General features: G+C 39.3%; 1 protein-coding gene across 1 annotated transcript in view; it reads right to left on the bottom strand.

Annotated features, from left to right (window-relative positions):
* The window catches only part of stk10 (serine/threonine kinase 10), a 44,412-nt gene that overhangs the window by 2,426 nt on the left and 24,666 nt on the right, over positions 1–17,320 (bottom strand). Inside the window, exons 6-19 of the mRNA XM_032533688.1 lie at positions 16,392–16,586; positions 15,624–15,705; positions 9,875–10,009; positions 7,108–7,464; positions 6,601–7,023; positions 3,990–4,114; positions 3,174–3,297; positions 2,641–2,820; positions 2,456–2,548; positions 2,066–2,195; positions 1,818–1,942; positions 1,387–1,575; positions 607–732; positions 383–496 (exon numbers count right to left, since the gene is read on the bottom strand). Of these exons, the coding sequence (XP_032389579.1) occupies positions 383–496; positions 607–732; positions 1,387–1,575; positions 1,818–1,942; positions 2,066–2,195; positions 2,456–2,548; positions 2,641–2,820; positions 3,174–3,297; positions 3,990–4,114; positions 6,601–7,023; positions 7,108–7,464; positions 9,875–10,009; positions 15,624–15,705; positions 16,392–16,586 (2,398 nt within the window). The remainder of the gene's footprint in view (positions 1–382; positions 497–606; positions 733–1,386; positions 1,576–1,817; positions 1,943–2,065; positions 2,196–2,455; positions 2,549–2,640; positions 2,821–3,173; positions 3,298–3,989; positions 4,115–6,600; positions 7,024–7,107; positions 7,465–9,874; positions 10,010–15,623; positions 15,706–16,391; positions 16,587–17,320) is intronic.

Below are 17,320 nucleotides of genomic sequence, written 5' to 3'. Positions count from 1 at the left end.
TTTCAATTTTTTATTTTTTTTTAAATATGCTTTGTTCTCTTTCTTGCCAAAAAGATGAGGTGATTGATATCACTGGTGGTATCACTGGTATTCTCAACCCAGTCTCAGCTATAGAACATGTAAGCATGCTTCTCAAAATGTTGAACTACTCGTCTAATTCCTTAGCCGTTTTGTTTGATCAGCTGTGTTTTAGATATACATGTGTATATAAAATGTTCTGTCATGTTCTCACCTGTCATAAGAACTTGAATAATTCCAGTACATGTATGATGTACAGTACATTTATATGGTATGTGAACCATAAACCTAATGATTATAGTTAGTTTGTGTTAGAAGCATGCATTGAATGCGTTATGATAAAATTATGACAGGAAACATGTACCTTTTTTCTGGGCTTTAGCAGATCCCTCCAGTCCTTCAGCTTCTGGTTGTGTTGTTCATCCAACTGCTTGAGCCTCTGAGTCTCATTCTCAATCAACAGGTGACATTTTTCATTCTGAGGCAGAAAACAAGCTCTTGTTAACAATTGGAGGGCATTTGATATGCTAGAGTTGCATAGGAAAGTGATAAAGTCTAAAAGATGAGAAAGTGTTGGCCCTCATTCACCTGTAGCTGCTGCAGCTCTCTGATATTGCTGTCACACTGGCCAATCATCTCCCTCATCTGGTTCTCGTGTTTCTGCTGCTGATGCTGTCTCTCTGCCTTCTGCCGCCTGTCCTCCTGCTGAGAAAACTTTAGAGAGACAAAGGGGAGTGAGTTACTCTGGAATCAACCCTAATTCTTAACACTAGAACCACATTTCATCATTTTTACCCGCCTGACATATTTAAATGCATGTAACTTTTATTTTATTTTATATTATAAGTCATGGAGTGTGATATAAACAGAAAAATATATATGGTCATTAACACCTCATAACGCCAAGGGGTCTATCTTACACCCCTTGTTAAAAAAAAACCGCTGGTTATTACTGCTTTCAGCATTCACACCAGGAGCACCTAGGGTTGCACGATACTGACAAAATGGGACATTGCGATACTGATTATGAATATTGCGATAGATATAATTTTTTTTATATGTAACATTAGAAATTACAAAAGTGACATCAATATAAAAAGGCATCAACATTATATATTTACACACACACACACACACACACACACACACACACACACACACACACACACACACACCTACTTAAACATGTTTTCTTACAACACAAGGTTCAACTGACTGTCATATTGGACGGGTGCAACATGAATGAATGAATAAGGACTATGTTTACAGGACAGGACATGCTGACCTGTTTCGCGGTTCTAGGGGAAATGGAATGTTGGTGGGTCTAGAGTTAAACATGGGATTGAGAAAAACCTTGCTAGCCCCTACCTGCTTGATCTTCTCTCTGTCCTCTGAGGAGCTGCCGGTTGAGTTGATACGGAGGCTCTTCTTGAACATGGCCATGCGGGTCTTGGCCTCGCTACGCTGGATCTTAGGCAGCCGGTTCTTCTCCTGCTGTTGACGACCTTTCAGAATCTCAATCATTCGCTGATTGTAGCACTGCATCTGTTCCTGCTCCTGTAGTGACACAGGAAATAGACACATTGTCACATCTATTTCATTTGTATGTGCTGAAGGCCACTTGAAAAAGCGTGGAAGCTCTGAATAACATTCAGCTCGATTGCTAAACATAAAGTGGAAAGTTAATTCCTGATTTGAGACTTAATTTTGACATGTACTTGCTACCCAAATTTAAATGGGCATAGAAGGCTGGGTGCAAACATATTGTGGCGAGAGGAGTTGTAAATCCACTGATTTACCTTGTCGTGTTTTTTGAGAAGCTGATGCCTCTGCAGGAAGTACTGGTCTTTCAGCTGCTGCTTCATTAACTGGTGCCTCTCATAAAGGTTCTTCTCCTCGATGTCCCATATCATGGCTTCACGCTCTAATCAAAGCGAGAAGGGGACACACAGAATTATCAAGAGATTTGACTGTCAATACTGTAACAGCCTACTATACCAGGAGTGGCTAAAGAACAGTAAGACCCTATGCCTAACAGAAACTGTACCTCGGATTAGCTGGTGTTTCTTGTTAAGGCATTCCCTCTCCATCTCTGCAATCTCTCTCTTGTTGTTGGAGATGATTTTCTTCAGTGTTGTGTCCAGGTGGTTCTTCTGAGCGGCCAAGAATTTCTCCTCCTAAAACACGGAAAAGACAATGTTATGGACGGAGGAAGGAAATAAATTGCTAAAAAGGCTCTAAGACTGTGGTAGTCAAACACTTAAAAAAAACTAATGTTTGATTAGACTAAGAGGTTGATTTATTGTGTGTGTTTAATGTGTCTTTTTCAGCAAATCTTCAAGATTTTTTTTTTGTATTTAACATTTTTCAAAACCAGTCCAGTTAAGTATGTATGAAAATACAGTGAGCCCAAATGACCGTTCACCAAACAACTTACCTCTCTTATCTTAGTTTCTTGGAAGGAGTTTATCATCTGCTTCAAGGATTCTTTACGCTGACTTCTGGGCAGTTTATCGACAGATTGTTTTACCTAAATATGTATAAAGAAGGCACATTTCAGCAAAGTGTTTGAAAAATTAAAAGGTTTTCATTTCCTTCTTCACATCGTTATCTTCACTGTACCTCCTTTTTCTTGTGTTTTATCTGATCCTGGAACCTGTTGTAGTCGCGTTCCTGCTCTGCTTTGATGCGTTTGGTCTCTTCCTTGAGTTTAACATGGTGGTCTCCCTCCATCTTCTCAATAGTCTGCTTCTGGTGCTTCTCTAGGTTCTCCAGCTCCACGTCGTAGTGCTTCTTCTTGGCCTGGGGAACAAGGTAAACAAGCACACTATTGTATAAGTTTTGGTGAAAATAAAAAAAACAGCCCTACAGCGTTGTGTATCACAATAAAGTTTAGCAATCACATTGCATGGTGTCTGCCAGGTCTTAGTAAGTATTAAATGTTGAAGGTTTGCACTGTGTTGATGTGTTACGTGATTTTGTGTCCTTTCTTTATAGTACTAGATTTTACATCATCTAAAAAAGGGACAATCAGCACACTCACTGACTGACTGACCTCCATGTGTATATAAAAAATCCCCCCCAAAAAATGATCACAGGTCTGCCCCGCTTCTGCCAATCTTCCTGTGAACAAAAACATATACACTGTGACTCACATTCAGCTCCTGGTCAAAGCGTCTCTGCATTTGTTCTTTCTGTGTTTCCAGTTTGGCGTTTAGGCCAGCCTGAGCGCGGTGCTCTTCCTTCTGCATCAAACGGAGCTCACGCAGCTCTTGACGTCTAAATGCACACAAACACACACATAAATCATTTATTTACAACATGTACACAACTTTAGTTCATGAGTTTAACATTGTTGCAGACACGCATAGTTAATAGTAATATTTAAGTTAATGCAGTTAACTTAAATATAAGTTTATTCATTCTTTTAAAAGCGGTATATGGGGTAGTATCAGAAATATTCCTTTTGCTCTCAGCCTCTGAAGGGGCATGTCTAGGTTGTGTTCTTGCGGAAATACTGTAGTGACACATGCAATGTCATATTCCTACCATTAGATGGTAGCAGAGGGCCATGCAAAGTGTTTAAGACTGTAGCTGTACAAATTGTTCATTTAAAAAAGTAATTTTTTAGTAAAAGTAATGTATGTAATTGGACAACAAATATAAAACTGTATCAATCATTCTATCTGAACATTTAAACTACAAATACCCTTATCTCTAAACTTTTTTTTTTCTTTTTTTTTTTAGATAAAAGGGTTAGATTTAAATTGCAAGGGGCTAAAGCCCAAGAGTGCAGGATGCCTGAAATAGTATGTGTAGTAAAAGCAGCATCCAACAGGCCGCTTATCACTGTACAGACTTGACTGTGAGCTGAGGAATAAACAGGCCGCTGAATTCATGGCAATCATCATCAGAGATTGAAAACAGAAACAAAATGTCTGTTGTGTAGAAAGATCAAGTCATTCACATACCTCAGGAATCTCATCTCCTCATCTTTTTTTTCATCATCCTTGATGATCTTGGAGGTGGTCACACTCACCTCCACGCCGTCAATAACAAACTTCCTGGTTCGCTTCAGAGTCTTACTTGAGAAGTCCTGAGAGGCAGACAGGGTGAAACAAAGGTCAAACACAAACTGAAGAACATTGGATGAAATCAGTACAAAAGTGCAAGACAAATATTCGCTTGCACATAACATGCATCACTATATGAGATTGCGAGTGCATTGCACTCTGCCAGGAGGATTATTACTGTAGTGTCGTTATTAGTTTAGAAGTGTAGAGACACAAGGGTGGCAAAGAGGATTGCTGTGGAACTACTTTCTAACTCCTGAGGTTATTTTCATTTTTAACCTTGAGTAGTACTCCCCAAGACCTGTAAAGAGACTTTAAAGAGTTTACTTTTAAATATGTGCGTTTGTGACTTCCAATGTTTTCATCTGGCGAAAAGAGAGGCTGGTGTGTGTTTGTGTGTGTGTGTGTGTGTGTGTGTACGTGTGTTGACTAAGGCATTAACATTCCTGTTAATCTGGTTCTACTGTTACAAGCAGCATGATGCTCGATCTGTTATTGTAATGGGGTGCGCCATGCAGGAAGTAACCTCTTTTGCATAATGTGACACAATGTGACTTTACTGTACTGTAAATTTGATTTGGTCGCGGTTTAAACCAAACAAACAAATAAAATCTATTTCTGTCATGGGCCTACCAAGAACAGGCCGTTGACCTTTTTTCTTTGCTCCCAAAGTTGAACAAACTCTGTTGGATTGACCTGCACCGTCTCACTCATACTTTTTAAGTTAGACAATGTCCAAGGAAGTCAAGATACATAATACATTAAGATGAGTCAGAGCGTAACCTCAACTTATAACTCAATGGAGGGTGCCCATATAGCTCGGTTGGTAGAGCGGGCACCCAAATATGGAGGTTTACTCCTCAACGCAGCGGGCCCGGGTTTGACTCCAACCTGTATGCATGTCATTCCCCCCCCTCTCTCTCTCCCCCCTTTCATGTCTTCTGGTTTCCTATCAAAATAAAGGCTGAAAATGCCCCAAAAATAATTATATGATGAATAACATGAACGTAAACAATTGTTATGGCTATCAAAGCACATGTCCCCTATCTAAATCAGCCTCCACAGGCAATATTTACAAGACTGCCCTATCAGTCTTGTAAATATTGCCTGTGGAGGCTGAGGGTTTACTTTGCACACACTGAGTAGATCAAACCCTGGGTGTCGTCATTTCCTGGTTTATAAATAGTTTGTATAAGAGGAGAGGAGAAAACTGAATTAAAAAAAAAACTCCTGTCCTCTGACAAGGTTTTCTTGTTAACCCTCTACAGCTGATCAACTAGAAGACACAGGAGGCTATTGTCATTGCTGACAGCTAGATGTCTGATACTGATTCCCTTTCTATATAAGTGACACATTTACAATAGCAATAAATCTATGTGATTGTGTGTTTGAGTGTGTTATTAAGAACCATACTGGCACTAAAATCAGAGGGCATGTGGGTCATGCTATAGCTCAGCTGCATTGTTTGTGTTTGAAGTTCTAACTTCCCATCACTCGTCATTCACAAAAACACATGCAGCTCGACTGAATTCATGAGCACGTGCACACACTGATGCTCACAATCATACACACTCCGTACAGAAACACACGCTTGCACACATGCTGTCCTCCTGTCCAAAAAAAACAAAGATAACCCATTCAATCTCACTGCAAGCTGCTGCTGCTGAATAATCTGTTCTGGAAAAACTTAACATGCCACAAACAGACACAACTCCACGCGCATTCAATTGGATTTCAATCATGGTCAGTCCATAAGCCTCCAGAAGCAGCAGAGTAACAATGAGCTGCATAGAAACTTCCAATTGACACTGCTGAATACTGAACTGTTCCCACACAAAGGGCACTATTTGTCCCGATGAATGGGAAATGTTGCATATTTTGCTTCAGAAAGGCTTGGTGATAAATGATAAAATAGTCTCTCTCTTCTCTCCCTTCAGCTTCCTAACTACCCTCCCTCACTAGGACTGTAAATCTAAAAACACAAATGTGGTGATTGTAAAGTCCTCTACGGATTATGGGAATTCTCCTTTTGTATTGGAGGTTTTGAAAAAAATGCATTGTAATGATATAAGAAATGTTTATGTTAACAATGCCAAGTCTTTTAGTATACTAATAGTATGTTCACATTCACCATGAATCACAACCAATATAAAAATAAAAACGTAAGCTTTAGGAGAATTAACAAGTGTCATTTTCCATATCCTCCCTAAATGCAATGTGCAGTGCAAGCCTAAAGGAAGACAGTCTATCCTCTGTTTCAGATGGTTAACACCCACACCCCAAAACACAACACAATGCGGTTTCAGTTCCTCTGTGGGTGCCGAGAAATTGTTTTTCCAGTTCTTCTTCCTACATTTCACCTCAAAGATATGCTCTCTGCTGAATAAAGGATATACATATATCCCGGGTTCATTCATATTTGCATTTAAATAAGGAGACTGAAGGATTACTCATAGATGACAGATCAGGCTGCTTGAAGTAGAGAGAGTTTTGCTTCATGCTGACTCACCCTTGCAGACACGGTATCCTTGTGGATTGACATGTCCATGCTCTCTGATGCCATGCTGCCTGAAAAAGAGTACCGTTTGTTGATAATTCCTCCATTGATATAAGGCGAGACAGCATCTGCGTTTCCTCCTGTCAATGTCTTCTCTGGGGTACCCTTGGGTAGGCTACCATTCAGCTCAGAAAGGGGTGTGGGTACTGGGGTAGGAGCAGAAGAGGGAGCAGGAGTGGCTGTAGGAGTGACAGTGGGACTTTGGCTCAAAGTTGGAAGGTCTCTATTAGCCGCATTGTTGCTGTTCTTCTTGGTCACCTGGACCTTGGGCACCTCTGGGTCTGTTGAGTCTATGATGATGTCAACATGTTGCTCAGATGCCTCGGGCTGAGTGGGAGACGGTGGCTGTTCTGTCTCTGGGATCTCCACAGCAACCTTAAAATTGATTTGATTTATTATTACTAAACACTTTACAGTCAATAATATTTCATTTTCTCAATCTAAAACTTTAAAGAGCACCTTTTCCTCCGATGTGGGGGTACTTTTGCCATCCTCAATGCCAGAATCTGAGCTGGAGGTCCTAGTTGAGGCCTCACTTTCAGATTTCTCAGACTCAAGAACGACTTCATCGGCCAGTTTGTCATCCAACCTCTCTGGACCATTTGGAAGGAGATTCTGCCGTGGTAGAGGTACAGGAACCACCATGATGGCGCCTGGCTGCTCCTCTGTTTGTGTACCTGGCTCAACCCCCTTCCTGGGTGTAGGTATACATGTGGTTGGGGAGGGTGTGGTGGTTGTGGTGGGGCTCGGGGTGTCTGGAGACTGGTCTGCTTCCAAACTGGTCTGACTGGTCTGGCATGGCTCCTTGCCTGGAGACTTAAGGATTAATGGGGAGGGAGCAGAGAATTGTTGTTATGCGCTGATAAGACAAAATATTTGATTTTTCAATGCTTAAAGTCATTAGGGGTCTCCCAAATGTTCAAGTACACAGAAATCACATTTTGTCATCCCTTTCTGTATTCTCAAAAATAATATCAACATGTTTTTAAATGTATTGTTAATAGTTTATATTAAACAAAAAGGAAAAGAAAAGGGTCTTTGGGGAAATATCAGAAATTCTCCTTTCCTTAGCAGGAAAGTGAGCTGTTGGCCCTTATGTTGGGTAGCAGGCTACAAGCAGTGTGACCGACTACTTAAATAAATGCAAAACCGTGGGGCGCCATCATGAAACAAAATTTCCCCGTTTTGGTTTCTGATATTTTTTTCTCAAAGGGAAACAAAGGACAAGTGATTTTCAGAGCAAATGTGTATGCTGTAACAGACAATTTCATTTCAGTTGGACTGAATGCTAATGTTTCTGAGGCTGATTGCTAAAGTCCTTCAAATGTCCCACCTTCAGTAAAGTAACCTTTACCTTTGCTTCAGTAGGAATACAGTCACTGCTCACTGTGGCTAAAATGGCTATCTAATCTGTAATAAGTACAATAATAATTACACAGGCTTATCATGGCTGGCAACCAGGGAGAAAGTGTTTAATTTAATACCAGGAATTATATGTGATTCTTGACAATCACACAGCTAAATAAAGCAGTGGGTAGTGCTCTTGTAAATTGTAAAATCCTAAAGAAAAATGCCAATAAAAATCAAAACAAAATAACATCCTTGAAGCAGTCTAAATAAAACCTAAACGCACTCTAAAATCATCCATAAAAATAAAAATAATCTTAAAATATCAAAAAATAAATTAATATCACTCACTAAATGATTGACTATGCCCGAAAACATCAGTAACCAGAAAGGAAAGTATAAAGTTTCTGCAGCAATCATATAAATTCTCAGAAAGATACAATTTTCACAATTTAAAATCTAATTACAGAAGGTTACAGACACACGTTAGACACGGATATTCTATGGTCTATAATTTTAAAGACCACTGAAGATGTATTTTCAGAGTTTTGTGCACAGCCATCAACTGAGCATTTCAGCTTCTTGAAATACCTCTCTTCCACTAGAGCTAAACAATGCCAGTGCACATCTTTATGATCTGCTTCAGCCTTTCTAATGTCTCAGCAAACATCTCTGTCTGGCTGTGTGTGATGTATAGGAAGAGATAAACAGTGAGATAACAGCTTAGCTGGCTTTTTTCGGGCCTTGTAACGGTAGGTGTCAAAATGTTGCGGTGTGCGTACAAGAGTGGCCTTGCTGGGAGAGATAAGGAAACTGCTGGAATGATATCATAGTTAACTAAACACAGGGATGATAAATATGTTTGGTCTCAGTTATGCACTGTACTGTAAAACTTGTTTTGACATTGAAATAAAGCGTGTGAAATAAAACAAAACGAAGATTTAAAAAAAAAAAATTAAGATTAATTTTAATATTTTCCTATTAAATCCAGTTTCAAGTCTTCATTTCAGTAAACAGAGCAGGACCAAGCAGATCTGGATGCATAATGTCACTACAATTGTGCCAAATTATTCCCCTAAATAAATTTGATTGTCATCACTCTAACTGTTAACAAGTAGAGATATGTGGACAAACATTCAGTTTTGTAGGAGAGAAAAACATCCATGTTAAAAACATTGGTCTGGTCACAGCTTCCTGTTGGCAAGAGTATTTATAAGGTCTTCTATCACTATAAGTCCCTGGTGTTCAGTAAACCGACTGTCTTTAGTTAAGGGTCACAGTATAGCAACAGAACAATGTGCTACGTTACATAATTTACTTCATCAGGGGTTGTGAGGTGACAGTGTTTCTATACAGAAAGAAGGATGAAAGCAGCACCTATATTTAACCACGTATGGGTGTGGGCGAATGCCAGTCTTTCTGTTCCTTTGTTTGTGCTGAGGGCAGGAGGTAAACTGTACTTTCATACTGTATGTCACTTTCTAATCGTATGCCTACTGTGGATGTTTTTGACTTCTGCAGAATGGACATTTAGTCCTTTGGCAGGAAGGCCATGTTTACCAAAACTGCAGTTCAAAGGGGTCCATAAGCATAGACTTCAAAAGCAGGGGAAGTGTACGATTAAGGCAGAACAAGTGTGCTTTCGGGGAAGAGGTGCGTGACATGTGCAAGTAAGTGTATGACTTTGTGTGATTATGTCCATGAGACACTAAAACGTAGGCTCTAATTCTATCTTGACAGTTACTGTCCCATTATTGACCTCGCAGATCTGAATCACGTGTACATTGAACCCAACCCATGGACTGCCCAGTCTCCTTTAGGAAACAAACAAGAAAGAAAAAGAAGGGATAGAAAAGAAAAAAAAAAAGAGGTTTGGTACCACAGTGAGCTCCATAGCGTCGTCCTCCTCTCCTTCCTCTCTATTGTCCTCTATTTCCTCCATGACTTCAGCCTTGGCCTCGGCCACCAGCTCCCGAAGCGGGCGGTTAGACGTTACTGATCTCACAAAAGGGTGCTGTGGACAGATGGGGCAGAGGAGAGGTAGTTAATTAATTATCAGTTAAAATACACAGAGTGACTGGGGCTTAAATAGCAAGACAACGGTCTTACAATTTCTAGTCTTGTTTTTATTGCCCTTGTATTTTGTGTTAGGCATCACCCCCTGTTCCAGCTTGCTTATTTGTAAATACACTGTTCCTGTCATTATTTCATAACTGTTTGTACTTTTCTGTTCCCTGTATCTGTCTTTTATTGTCTGTAAAGCAACCTTGAGTGCTTAGAGGAGCTGTTAAATAAAATGTGTTATTATTATTATTATTTTCTAAGCATAATTGAGCTTGTAAACTCAACAGAGAGGGAGAGAAGCTAAAAGGCTTTGACTTGACCACAGGATAAACACCATTACAACCATAAAACAATATTTCCTGGAGGGCAACAGAACACATTATCCATGGATTGTGAATAGACAAGGAATAGATGAAGGCAATGAATACATTCAAATAGAATTCTGTTGAAAATAAAGTTAAATACATCAACTTGCCCGTGGGGCTGTAAGAAGCAACTTGACATACGAGGCGAGGCTACAGGAGACTTTCACTGCAGGGAAAACTATTCACCACCTGCCAGTTCCTGAACAGCTACAACATAAGTGGCTCTACAATTCAACTCTACCTTTAATAGCACACTGATGTAGCAATATTCAATCCAACATCACCTCCCTAAAATAGCAAGCCCATCTTTAGTTCCGCAGCTGCAAAAAGTGCAAACAGGGCAGTAAAAAGTTGAGTGCAAGGCGAATAAAAAGCTAAATTAAAAGTTGAGCGCATCTGAGTGCATCTATTATTCAGATGATTTGCACTACCTTGTAATTTAATTGGAACAGCTGACAAAGGGAAAAGGCTACAAGTGGTGCTGGACCATTAAGTGTGCGTGCACATTTGTTGATCACAGTTGTTTGTGTGCAAGGGGCTTGTCCTCGAGGACTGCATTAGGCATCAGCGTTTAACGCCTCCAAATGACTAACAACAGTCAGCTCAAGTCTGATGAGTCCGGTAGAGTAAAGAATAAAACATTCAAGATTGAAATGGAAATTCAAGATCCAAAAGGGTCTACATTGGGGCATCTTGTATTTGTCCTCACCATAAACATCATAGAATTGGAATTTAAAGCGATTTTATAATATATATATATATATATATATATATATATATATATATATATATATTTATTACAGTTGTGTTCAGAATAATAGCAATTTGTTTTGATTGGAACACTGCACATTCAATTCCAAATCACAACATAACCAAAACTGATCAAGTTTGTGTTCTACCTTTACAGAAAGTGAAGAAAAACAAATATTAGGCTGTTCAAAAAATAGCAGTATTTGCATTTTTCTTTACAAACTCAAACATTTACTTTATAAACTGAAAAATGTCTCAAGGGTTTGCTTTACTTTGACTCACTGCCAACCCTTCATTCAAGACACACAGTTTAACTGATTCTGACTTGAACAACCACACTACCACTTCCTGAAAGCGCACCAACATGCTGAGAGATCAGCCATCCGACTGTTAAAGCCATACAAACCTGCAGTGGTACGGAGTGAGATGAACAAATGCTGGGACTTTAACATGTGCAGTTACTCTGAATGCTCCAATAATACTTGGACAAAATCTTTACAAGCTTGAGATGCTTGGAATACGGTGAGAAAGTTTAGCTAGTGTTGCTGTAGGTACATGTATCTAAGGGCAAAGTAAATAACAAATGTGTAGCCAACATACCATACTATACCAACAGTGAAATGGTGTCTTTAAGGACTTTAAGGCTTGAATTTTAAACCGATTTTTTCCAAAGTTTAACAAGAATCAAGCAGAACCATTAGATGAGAACAAGATGTATTGAGTAAAATGAGGTACTCGACCATTCCTCATTTTAAAAGAGTAACATCATTATACAGCAGACGTCAGAATCAAAGTTAGTGATGCTGGTCACTACACACTGATGCAAGAGCTACTAATACTACTAATCCATTAATCGTTGCAGCTTTAGTTCTATCCTTTATTCAATATAAAACCTATAATAGTAATGTATCCCTTAGATTATTAAATATTTTTTGTCCAGTTGTCACTACTGATCTAAGCCTACATTGTTTAGTAAAATTACTGAAACAAAATATTATCTTTGCATCTCTTTTCCTTTCCCCTCACTCACCATTAGAAACCCTACAGTAGTAACATCTGAGATTTCAGCTTCCAACTGCTTGTTGTAACAACTCAGACCTCCCATGCTCAAGCTAAACCCAGTTTCCTTGAGCACATCACATCAAAGGAGAGAAACGGCAAATAGTGTGGTGTTGTTGCTCTTTTAAATCTGGCTATTTTTCTTTGTACTGCCATTATGGATCAAGATGTGTATCAGTGGTGCTTATGTCCTAGGTTTCACGTTGCTTTAGACCCAAAGGGGCTGGTGATTTTGGGTCTTACATGCATGGCTGGGCGTGAAAAGGTTAAAAGTGAACAAATGTCCCATTACGGTACTGGAGGAGGGAGGTGCGTCGTATGAGGGCAGAGTTACTTCTTTAGCACTGACAATGGAGTGTGTGTATTTGTACTTCTTTCTTTGTGAGAATACATTTGAGTTGTAGACCTTGAGTAATCACATTTTTTGGGAAAGTGAAGGCATTGTGGCCAGTCCTAAATTGACTGCTCTTATAAAGCGCTTTTATAGTCTTAATGACAACTTAAAGTGCTTTTACATAGTACGGGAACCATTCACACACATTCATACACTGTGGCCGAGGCTGCCATACAAGGTGCCACCTGCTCATCAGATAAACACTCACACATTTACACACCGATGGCACAGCATCTGGGGCAACTCGGGGTTCAGTGTCTTGTCCAAGGACATTTCAACATGGGACTGCAGGGCCTAGAATAGTAATATATCCCCAAGATTATCCACCAACCAGTCTACCATTGAGCCACAGCCGCCCCTACTCACTTCTTCAATTTGTGGTTTGGAGAGGTTAAGGTTACATTTAGGGTAAGGGTTGGTGTTAGACAAGTAGTAGTTTTGGTCTACATAAATACAATTAACTTTTATATTTCCTAATTTTGAAATATCCGTCTGAAAAAAATCCCTTACTCAGTATAAAGTAGTTCCTGTGAGGTCTGTGAATATACACAGACAAATAGTTCCTGTGAAAACTGTTGATAGCTACTTTTTTTTTTTTTTTATGATTATTTGTTATTTGTATACATAAAAAAATATAATTTCCCTCCATGACATTAGGCAGATATGGTAGGGAAAAATATAACATAATCAGAAGCTGAACAAATTAAACCACAACAAGGGTCTTAAAGTAAATTAAAGACTTAAAAATAAAGATTAAATGTGCCATTAAAGGTATGCCAACTTAGTTATTAGCAGTTCCTATTTGCAATGTAACCATAAATCCAGAAAACTATCACAGGACTGCTTTGATACTGCAGAAATCCTAGAAATGTGGTGATTCTCAGTTCTGGAGTTACAATGGTCTTTTTTCTAAGCGGAGTAAAAATATGTGTCTTTTCTGTTCTGATTTGACTGACTTATGACTTCAAGAAGAAATACAAATTTAAATTGCCGAAATCTGGTGCTCTTAACTGCCTCCATGAGCTGTGTATCTGAGCCACTTTTTGTGACTGTTTTGTGACTAAATTATAATAACTAAAAAATGTTATTCACTGGTGTTTTTGCCTCAGACCCTCCATGATCCCCTACAACTCTCCTGCACCCCACAGGGGAAGCTTGCCTCCCAGAATCTGAAATACTTGGCAGGAAAAAAAATATATCTTGGAATTAAGGGTGAACTGACTCTTTAAATGTTAGAATTAAGTTTTGAGTAAAGTCAAGGTAGTAGTTTGGCTTAGGTCTATAGTTGATAGTGTTATGCTTCAGGGCTAAGGAATGCATGATGTCAATGAGGGCTCTCACAAGTAAAAGAGTATAAATACTGCACGTGTGTGTTTGTGTCTGCACATGTCAATGTTGAGAACCACTACAAAGCCCTGGCACAGAGATGAAATTGCCAAATACTCCCATGGTAGAATTACCTGACCAGGGGATCAGAAACAGAAAAAGTAACAGTCTGATACATGAATGGAAGCTGCATCCAAAACACTGTAGACCATGAGAAACTATGTGGGAGGAGAACTGTATTCAGTGTAATGAGTACAAGACATCCAGAAAGTCTCTTGCCAGCCACACAGCCACAGTGACTGATACTGTGTCATGTTGTTTGGTATACATTCTTCACAAGCACACATGTGGCACAAACACAAGGCAAGAGGTTCAGATCTGTTTAAAACTAATACCATGGTAGAATTGCTTGATGATAAAGACTTCATGATTTGTTATTTTGTTTTGATTTAGTTATTTCCTCTTTTGAAATAGTTACACGCACATCATACAGTTTAGCACCTACACTCCAGACACTCTTATCAATGATTCATTATTATCTTCATGAATCCAATGAATGACCTAGCACTTACACTGATGGCAACTTCCTCACTTCATTCAACGTCCATTGCACAGCAGAATGTAATGCCATCATTGCACAACTATCTATAGTAAATAGCATCTGACAGCCGTATAGGAGTAGCAGGCATGATAAACATCTAAAACCTCCAGCATGGCACCAAAAACTGGACCGCGCCCGTCTCTTTCCCCCCACTGGGGAGCACATATGCAGAAATCCCAGCAGGCCCGGGTCTAGGATTTTCCTCACTCCCTCTCTCTAATTGGACAGAGGTATTTAGCTCAAGGTAATCCAGATACATCATTGGCTGAGGGTAGGAATGTAAGTAGCTGGAATTCCCTCAGCTGTGGGATACAGACAGGAAACTGTGGCTCTGAATTTTAATAGACGCTACGCTTGTGCTTTAATCCACACCCTGTTACTTTTTCTCTCATTTTTTTTGCTCGGGACTTCGAGAAACAGCTCTAAGTTTATCCTCAGATATTAAGGTTTTACTGCTAGACTGTCATCAGCCTCTTTAAGAATATTTTAGCTGTGCCAAAGTGGCTTTTGATGTAAACATTTGTTGTTTCCCACCAGTCTCACTTGTCTGGTTTATGCATTTACTGTTGTTGGAAAACAAAGGGGATTTGTGATACCTATATGTGATCATTCTAAATTATGTGGCACAAAAACTTCAATTGTCCTTTTGATTTAAATGTTTTAAAAGCTCTCAGAGGTTGCTTTAAAAGTGTACAATTCAGAAATTTCTAAGTGTTTACTCGCCTTTCTTCACCTTTATTTTTTACCTCAGTTCTTTCACTTAACTTTTTCCCTTTTGCTGCTGTCCTACTCCTTCCCTGTCCGCTCCATTTCTTGCCCACTCTTATACACATTCTAGTCCTCTTCCACTGACATGCTAGTACCTTCTACAGGGGCATGGCTCACTTTCCTGGCATTGATCACTCCATTCAGGTCTTAAAATAGAAGAATACATGGCAAATGGCCCTGTACTGTATACATGTGTTGGTGTAAGATAAGGACACAGCGAGGATAATGTTCCATCATGTATCAAAGTGCAGCATTGTGTAACATCTGCAAGGTTATAATTGCACATTGCATCAGGGCCTACCTCGGTGAGTTGGGCTACAGTTGGACGAGTCTCTGGATTTTTGTCCAAAGCTTTCTTCAGGAAATCATTAAACTCTTGTGACCTTAAGGAAACACAAGAAAACAGCATCAATTCAAAACTAAGAAGTATGAAGATAGGGGGAGACAGGGAAAGGTTAACCAACATAAAAAAACAAACATTTGAACACAACATTTCCAGATTTGTGATGTTGGCACGCGTGGGTCATCTTTGTGCACAGCTGTGCTTTGTAAAATAAAACTTTCAACAGGAATGATGAGTGGGCTCCCCAGCCCAAATGCCCTTTCAGCACCTGATAACTTCCCTTTTGCAGAACTAGATGTGCTGCTATGGAACCTTCAGGCTCATAAAATTGATAGGGAAACAATTATAGTTTGGCACTCGCTAAAGTCATGAGTTGTTGCTATAGTTAACTGAAAGTGTAAAATGGGCTGCAGGCAGAGAGGAGGAGGACAATGTGATATATTGAGAGTCTATAGTAAATTCCAGAACACTGAGTGTGCAAAAATCTGGTAATAGAATGAAATTAGATGACCCAGTGAAATCTAGACAGGAAGATATAAGCCTCTGTCCTCCTATCATATTCTATATCCAAACTAATGAATCAAGGATTGTGCAAAATAGTAATAATACCAGTTTTTTTTGTAATTTTCTAGCTAACATATCCCTGCTTTCTCTTAACAATTTGCACATATTTTATGATACAATTACTGACCAGTGAATTTAGAGTAATCTCTACTGCATTCTCACCATTTGTGCGGCTGCTCCAAGGTGGGAGGCTCTGACTTGGCGATCTTCAACAGCACCCTCATGGGGTTGAGCTCATGGTGCGGGGGTTCAATTTGAGCGAGCTCAATCAGAGTGATTCCCAGAGACCAGACATCCGCCTTGTAGTCGTACGGAGCATCCTTCATTGTCTCACACATTACCACTTCTGGAGCCATCCTGAGACAGAGTAAACAAAAGGTTGAATATTCATTACCATAACATATGGCGGGAAACTGTCTAGATTAAATGGACACGATCATGTGTAGCAAATGTGTTTATGAGAATAAGGTATTAAAAAGGGAAGTACACACATTTGTTTTAAAGTTAAAAAAAAGAAATTGTGCCAATATCGCCATCACATCATGTCACCATGTGGGATTACTGAACTTTAGAGGCAGTTCACAGGATTTACATACATAGAGCAGTTGCTAAGCGTCAAGTAACAGAGCTAATAAGTAACTAAACTTGTAAAGGTGGGTACCATCATGTTGTAAAAATCTAATTATGATTTAATGGTTTCTGATATCATAAAGATAGACCTGCAGTATTTATAACACTGTTGTCTGAGCAACGCACCAATGATTAACAGATGATTACTGTAGATAACAGTTAAAGTGTTTCACCTCTCTCTTACTCAAGACTCAAGATGTCAACATCCAGCACACACGCGTTTCTTGACATTATGGCTCTCTTGACTTTTCGGATTTTTGTCTTTGCTAACCAGTGCATTTAAAGTTATTGTGTGTAGTTTATGTTGCCCCCATGAGGAATTCTAAGTAATGACAACAAAACTGACTCTTTGGATGCTTTTATATAGACCTTAGTGTTCCCCTAATACCATATATAAAGTCTATTTCCCAAAAGTCAGCCTTGATGCAGAATTACAGCCACTAGAGCCAGTCCCACAATGA

The sequence above is a fragment of the Etheostoma spectabile genome, chromosome 13 (genome assembly GCF_008692095.1).
Source record: "Etheostoma spectabile isolate EspeVRDwgs_2016 chromosome 13, UIUC_Espe_1.0, whole genome shotgun sequence".
Classification (NCBI taxonomy): Eukaryota; Metazoa; Chordata; class Actinopteri; order Perciformes; family Percidae; genus Etheostoma; species Etheostoma spectabile.
Note: the sequence above shows the minus strand (reverse complement) of the source record. Positions and strands in the feature narration are given on the sequence as shown.